The 7195-nt window shown below is 51.2% G+C and overlaps 1 protein-coding gene across 1 annotated transcript; it reads left to right on the top strand.

The window, feature by feature from the left end:
- The first annotated feature begins 719 nt into the window (after positions 1–719).
- Positions 720–2715, top strand: Ppp1r3e (protein phosphatase 1 regulatory subunit 3E). Its single transcript, XM_031361578.1, has 2 exons — positions 720–1444; positions 1535–2715. Exons 1-2 carry the CDS (start codon positions 1028–1030, stop codon positions 1961–1963), a joined length of 846 nt encoding a protein of 281 aa, XP_031217438.1. The 5' UTR covers positions 720–1027; the 3' UTR covers positions 1964–2715.
- Positions 2716–7195: the final 4480 nt, after the last annotated feature.

Genomic DNA, 7195 nt, shown 5'->3' with positions numbered 1-7195 from the left:
TTTTTTAAGATTTACTATTATATATGTGTACACTGTAGCTGACTTCAGACACATCAGAAGAGGGAGTCAGATCTCATTACCAGTGGTTGTGAGCCACCATGTGGTTGCTGGGATTTGAACTCGCGACCTTCAGAAGATCAGTCGGCACTCTTACTGGCTGAGCCATCTCGCCAGCCCCTACTTTTTTTTTTTAATGGGCGAGAAAAACCAAGGTCCAGAGAAGTTATTCCTTTCTCAAGATCACACAGCTAAACAGCACGGGACATAGGACTTGAACCTAAGAGTTCTCATTACTTTTCTCAGTAGCTAGTGAGCCAGTGCCACTGTCCATCCTTTTGAGTCTTCTACTTAGGACTCTTATCTAGGGTTTATGCTCTTTCTATCACTACACCCATCGCTATCCGGGTCTCAAACCTGCACCCTGGGTCTAGGGTTCATGCCCTTTCTATCACTACACCCATCGCCGTCCGGGTCTCAAACTTGTACCCTGGGTTTAAGAAAACACCGAGTTCTAAGAGTTAAATCCTCAGTCTTTTTAATTTTCCCGTGCTAGAAAAAGAAAAAAGAAAAAGAAAAAAGAAAAAGAAAAAAGAAAAAATATTATTCTTTTCTTCCCGCTTTAACCCTTCTTATACAGGAGTGACTCATCTGGGACCCCAAGGATAGAGGCAGTCCCGCCCCCTGGTGCAGCAGTGAAGATGGATACCAGCCACCTGTCAGAGGGCTGTGGGCGGGGGCCGGGTCAGCGAGGCCCGCAGAACCGAAGGGTGAGCGCCGCTGAGCGCACGCTCAGAGCAGAGAGCTGGAAGCAAGCAGGACGGATAGTCTGACACCGGGGCTGGCCGCCAAAGGAAGGGAAAGATGGTTAAGGAAACCGAGCAGGCAGGGTACGCGGGGTGACGGCAAGGAGAGTCCACAGCCAGCAGCTGCTGAGCAGCCCTACACCTCATGCTCGGACACAGAGCCCGCAGCAGAGCGAGGACGAGCCGAGCACTGTGCACTGGCCCCGCTGGGGCACAGGGGTGACATGTCCCACGAGCGGCCACCGCGCACGGACATCCCCCGCAACCTGAGCTTTATAGCAGCCTTGACGGAGCGGGCGTACTACCGCAGCCAGCGGCCCAGCCTCGAGGAGGAGTCGGAGGAGGAGCCCGGGGAGGGCGGGACCCGGCCGGGCGCCCGCTCGCGGGCTCACGTTCCGGGTCGGGGGCGCAGGGCCCGCTCTGCGCCCGCGGGTGGTGGCGGGGCGCGGACAGCCCGCAGCCGCAGCCCTGACACTCGCAAGAGAGTGCGTTTCGCCGACGCGCTGGGGCTGGAGCTGGCCGTGGTCCGGCGCTTCCGCCCGGGGGAGCCGCCCCGGGTGCCCCGCCACGTGCAGGTGCAACTGCAGAGGGACGCCCTGCGCCACTTCGCGCCGTGCCCGCCGCGCGCCCGCGGCCTCCAGGTAGGCATCCCGCCGTGCTCCGCCCCCGAGCCTCAGCCTTCCCTTTCGGGAGTCCCCGCCCTGACCTGCCTCCCCGCCCTCTCTTCTCAGGAGGCGCGCGTCGCCCTGGAGCCAGCCCTGGAGCCCGGCTTCGCCGCCCGGCTGCAAGCGCAGCGCATCTGCCTGGAGCGCGCTGACGCCGGCCCTCTGGGCGTGGCCGGGAGCGCGCGCGTGCTGGACCTGGCCTACGAGAAGCGCGTGAGCGTGCGCTGGAGCGCGGACGGCTGGCGCAGCCTGCGGGAATCGCCCGCATCTTACGCTGGTCCCGCTCCGTCCCCGCCGCGGGCTGACCGCTTCGCCTTCCGCCTGCCCGCGCCTCCGGTCGGCGGAACGCTGCTCTTCGCCCTTCGCTACCGGGTTACCGGGCGCGAGTTCTGGGACAACAACGGCGGTCGTGACTACGCGCTCCTTGGGCCGGAGCACCCTGCCGGTGCCGGAGCCGGAGCCGCGGAGCCCCAGGGCTGGATCCATTTTATTTGAGACTAGGCTCCTACAGGCTACAGCAGGGGAAAAGCCGGAGGCATCCAGGCGTGGGGGGCGGGGGGGACGCTGTGGCGCCAGGAACCTGGGAACCACATTTGGCAGATGGGTAGAGAGCTATCCCAGAATCAAGCGGAGGTGGCTGGAAACGGCCTGAGAAACTCAGAGAAATTGGGGGTGGAAAACACCAGGTGGGCGTAAATGGGAAGAACTTAGAAGCCTCCTTGGGCTGGGAATCTTTATGGACCGAGGAGCCTTGAGTATAAAGTCCAGGAGCCCAGTGAAGTCATTCGGATTGCTTCCCTCTTACTGGCCTTACCACTTAACGTCCCTGTGTCCTGCCCATCCTAGCTTCATCTGAGCCGAAATTGACTTGCTTAATCCCTGGAATTTGACCATTGCCTTCTGGCAGTATGACAGGATTCCCTTTGTCTCAGCAGTTCGGTGGCTTCTTCAAGGACAGGGAGTTGACTGGGGCTATGACAATTTGTTTTTTGAATTCCTTCAGCCACCAGGCAAGCATTAGGAATAAAGACGGTGGCAAAAGTAACTCCCACCCTGCCCTTGTAGCCAAAAAGTGAGGCATCCATCTAAGGGGTTCATATAGGCTTCCAGAAAAATGAATGCAAGCCTTACTTTTCTGGGTGTCTTCTTAAGACCTCTAAGCAGTTTATGTCAAGGGACAGTGAACAATGAAAATCCCTATTGATTTATTCTTTGTATCTCTTAAAAAGAGGAAACCACCGAGTGTCTATCTGTATGGTTGAACAGATTTCTTTGTGTCTTTGGGCTCCGTTTTCCTCCGTGAGAAGGAAGTGGAGTTAGCTGGTTCCCTAAGGCCTCCTCTTTTCTCTTCTTCCTCTCTCTCTCTTTCTCTTTATTTATTTATTTATTTATTTTTTATTATTTTTGGTTTTTCAAGACAGGGTTTCTCTGTAGCCCCGGCTGTCCTGGAACTCACTCTGTAGACCAGGCTGGCCTCGAACTCAGAAATCCACCTGCCTCTGCCTCCCAAGTGCTGGGATTAAAGATGTGCGCCACCACTGCCTGGCTCTCTTTCTCTTTCTTAAGGTACCTTTCTTTTTTTCTTTTTTAAAGATTTATTTTATGTGTAAGTGCACTGTCACTGTTTTCAGACACACCAGAAGAGGGCATCAGATCTCATTACAGGTGGTTGTGAGCCACCATGTGGTTGCTGGGAATTGAACTCAGGACCTCTGGAAGAGCAGTCAGTGCTCTTTAACTGCTGAGCCATCTCTCCAGCCCCCCCCCCCCTTTTTTTAGGCTACCTTTTCTTTTTTTCTTTTTTTTATAAAACCTTTTCAAGAAGATTTATTTATTATTATATATAAGTACATTGTAGCTGTCTTCAGACAAGCTATCGTGGGCTACATTTGTCTCTCAGAAAATTGAAAGAAGAAGGAGGAGGAAGAGGAGGAGGAGGGGAAGAAGAAGAAGAAGAAGAGGAGGAGGAGGAGGAGGAAGAGGAGGAGGAGGAAGAGGAGGAGGAGGAAGAGGAGGAGGAGGAGGGGAAGAAGGAGAAGAAGAAGAAGAAGAAGAAGAAGAAGAGGAGGAGGAAGAGGAGGAGGAGGAGGAGGAAGAGGAGGAAGAGGAAGAAGCAGAAGCAGCAGCAGCAGCAAGACTTACCCAGGGCTCTGAGCTTGTGGCTGCAGATGAGTGTAGTTCAGATGATCCAGGACCCAGGCAGCAGCCAGTAGAGAGCCCCAGCGGATCTGTAGCTCCCAAGCCATAGCTCACCCTGTGCCCTTTGGATTTTGCCCTTGCCTCCACAGCCTTCCAGTCAGGGTCCCCAGAGGAAAATGGAGAAGAGTACAGCTGTTAGGGAAAGTGCTGCTTGGAAGCCCCAGGAGGAGACACTGTTGGAACCCTGGAGGATAAAGGATTAGGGGTATAAGAGATAGAAGACAAGGGATAGAGCCATTTGAGAATGAAATGGCTTCAGAAGGTGGCAGTTTGAGCCACACCATGAGCCAGTGAAACGGCAAACCTAGAGTCTTCTGTGATGGTAGCCATTCTCACTTCGTGTCCTTCCTGAGGGGGAGACAGGCTGGTTATCTGCCTTGCCTTTCTCCCCTCCCCACCGCTTGTTTCTTTGAATCTGTAGGGCGCTTATCTTTATTTCCTCTATTTACCCATGATGGTCTCCCTTTCCCTTGAGATGGATAGGAGCTGTAGCTCCTTTCCTCTAAGGCCATTGTTGATCCACATTCCTCAGACACTTCTCTAAAGGGGAAAGAATTCCTAATATCACAGTTGAACGAGGACCTCCCAGGGAACTGGCTCCCCACACCCCTTTCCATTACAGCGTCTCGAACAGGTTCTCACTTCCCCTCTTCTCTGCCAGGTGCCTACACCTACATTCAGAAGCCAGTTTGGGGCTTGTGCCCTCACGCCTCTGGCCATGCCTCAGATAAATGCCCGTTTACTCACCATCATCTTACCTTCTGAAGGAAATGGTTGGATGCATCTGTAGACCACCTTCAGGTTCAGCAGAGTAAAAGGAAGAACTGGCTTGGAAACTCCCAAACAATGTGTTCTCTAGACTTCACCAAGGAGCCCAGGGAGACTGGGTTGAGGTTCAGGTGTTATTGTTATGTCATATTAACAATAGTAACAGCTCCCATTTAACTTTTGTGTGCTAAATGTTTCACATGCATGTTTAAAATGGCACTGTGACTTGAGCATTGTTATCCCTGTTTTAGAAATAAGTCAAAGCTCAGTAATGTGTTCAGGACTGTTAGGATTGTGAGCCCAGGAAGTCCCACAGTCTGTGTGTAACCGTGGTATGTATTTTATTTTTTCTTTAAGAACAAAATTAAAAACTTTGCTATCTACCATTCACCACAGGGAAAGCCCGTTGTTCCTCATTATGCTGTGCCTTCCTGTCCTCCAAGGGCCCCAGACTTTCCCCTGCTGTCTCCTGTGCCAGCATTCCAACTCTGCAGGGTCAGCAAGGCAGCATCCCACCTGCCTGCTAGAGAACTTGGATCCTACTGAAATGCCAGGCTCCATGCAGGGGGCTTCTGTCCTGGCTCTGGGCAACCTGCTATACCATTGGGTGTGTCTCCTTCCCTCCTTCCATCTCTGTTACCCTTGCCCAGGTAAATGATTTAATGTTTCCTTGAGAACGGTTCCAAACTTAGGGTAACTGCTAGGTGTCTTTGCTGGGCTTCCTCCCTCGGACCCCTGGTAGTACCGAGTGGGTGAATGTGAGCTTGGGCTAGGTCATAGGGCACAGGTCATCCTGAGCTCTCTGAAGAGGCACCATGGCTCATTCACACCCCTGTCCTCAGCTATATAGAACAGGAGTCTTAGAGTTTGTTTGTTTGTTTGAAGTTTTTGTTTGTTGTTTGTTTTATTTATCCAGACAGGGTTTCGCTGTGGGTTCTCCTGGAACCCACACTAACGGACCAGGCTGGCCTTGAACTCAAAGATCTGCCTGCCTTGCCTCCCTAGTGCTGGGATTAAAGGTGTGCACCACCACTGCCCAGCATCTTGTTTATTGAAGTGCTGCAGCACTTGCGGACAAGGCGATATGTTTCTCTAGTCCCCAAGGTTGGGCCTGGACTAACAAGGATGCCAGTGTACCTCGAGCCTTGTCAGATAGGAAGGGACTGCTATGTGTACCGTCTTGAGTGGTGTTTGTGTAGTCCTTTTGAGATTCCCAGGAGACCTTTCTTACCCAGACGTCACTTCCCTGGCATGGGAGTCTCCCCCTTTCACCAGGTGTAGTGATTCATGCATTTAATCCCAGGACAAAGAAAGGAGGCAGAAGCAGACAGATCTCTGAGTTTCAGGCCAGCCTAGTCTACAGCACAAGTTCCAGATCAGCCAGGACTACATAGTGAGACCCTGTCTCAAAAAAAAAAAAAAAAAAAAAAAAAAAAATTTTTCCTTTTCTTATCTTGAACTGGGCTAGAATAGCAGAATTGTAAACCCTGCCACCCACAAATCAAGTGAGACTCTTTCTTCTGGCACACTTTTTTCTTTCTTTTTTTATAATTATTTTTTATATGTGAGAACACTGTTGTTGTCTTCAGTTGAACTCAGGACCTCTGGAAAAGCAGTCAGTGCTCTTAACCACTGAGCCATCTCTCTAGCCCCAAGCCCTAACTCTTGAACCTCCAACTTCATTCTCACATTCTTGTTTCTGCCTTGTATTGGAGCTCCTCTGGATGGTTGCCATTCACACACAATCAGAAACATAAAAGCCTTGTCTCTAGAGATCCCAGGTTTTAGGTTCCTTTCCAGAGAACACAAGTCCAAAAATAGGAAGTGACTTCAGCAGCATTATAACGTGTCAGTGAACTTCAAAGATTGGACTTAACACTTGGGCATCCTGACCACCATATCTCATTACCCATGATTGTTATGACAAGGGCAAAGGATAATATGAAAGATTCCTTCTGAGCTGGCAGAGCTTTAATCCCACCATTCAGGAAGCAGAGGCAGGTGGATCTCTGTGAGTTTTGAGGCCATCCTTATCTACATAGTTTCAGGACAGCCAGGGCTACACAGAGAGACTCTGTCTCATGAAAGAAATTCCTTTCTGTACCATCTCTGTCCTTTTCCTCCTGCTAGCTCCCTCTCTTCTCCAGGGACTGATAAAAGTCTCTGCTACCAGCCTTGAGCTCGCTTGGGTAAAGTTAAAGAGTATTGATCTTTGTAAATACATAGGACAGGCACTACAGTACTGGGTAGCTAACGTGGAAAGAACATGAGTTTGTTCTGTGAACCTCCCCCAAACTGCTGTCCAGCCCCTCAGTGCAGCCCTGTGCATTGTGCCAGCCTGAAGCCCGTTAGTATTGTATCTCCCTTCAGCTTCCTTGTGAAGGTGCCCTCATGCAGGTACAAAAACCATATTGGGAATAAAATTAATCAGGGAGAGCTGGGCGGCGATGGCACATGCCTTTAATCCCATAGTTCCAGTACTGCAGAGGTAGAGGCAGGCACATCTCTCTGAGTTCAAGGCTAGCCTGGTCTACAGAGCGAGTTCCAGGACTGCCAAGGCTACACAAACTCTTATCTTGAAAAACATAATAAACAAACAAACAAATAAAACTTAGGGAATCGGGGAGGAAGCTATTTAGAAGTATTCCTTGGGTGAAGAACAGGGAAAGCTGAGGCTAAGATTCCCTTTCATGCACTTGGGAGGCAGAGGCAGGTAGATTTCTGAGTTGGAGGCCAGCCTGGTCTACAGAGTGAGTTCCA

Source organism: Mastomys coucha, unplaced genomic scaffold, assembly GCF_008632895.1.
Source record: "Mastomys coucha isolate ucsf_1 unplaced genomic scaffold, UCSF_Mcou_1 pScaffold9, whole genome shotgun sequence".
NCBI lineage: Eukaryota > Metazoa > Chordata > Mammalia > Rodentia > Muridae > Mastomys > Mastomys coucha.
The sequence above is the reverse complement of the archived record's forward strand: the minus strand, read 5'-3'. Positions and strand labels throughout refer to the sequence as shown.

What these genes read in the sequence shown, in the direction of transcription:
- Ppp1r3e (XM_031361578.1), top strand. Translation starts at nt 1,028, where the DNA reads ATGTCCCACGAGCGGCCACCGCGCACGGACATCCCCCGCAACCTGAGC. An exon ending in CGCGCGCCCGCGGCCTCCAG is followed by an intron (nt 1,445 to 1,534) that starts GTAGGCATCCCG and finishes CTCTCTTCTCAG; the next exon opens with GAGGCGCGCGTCGCCCTGGA.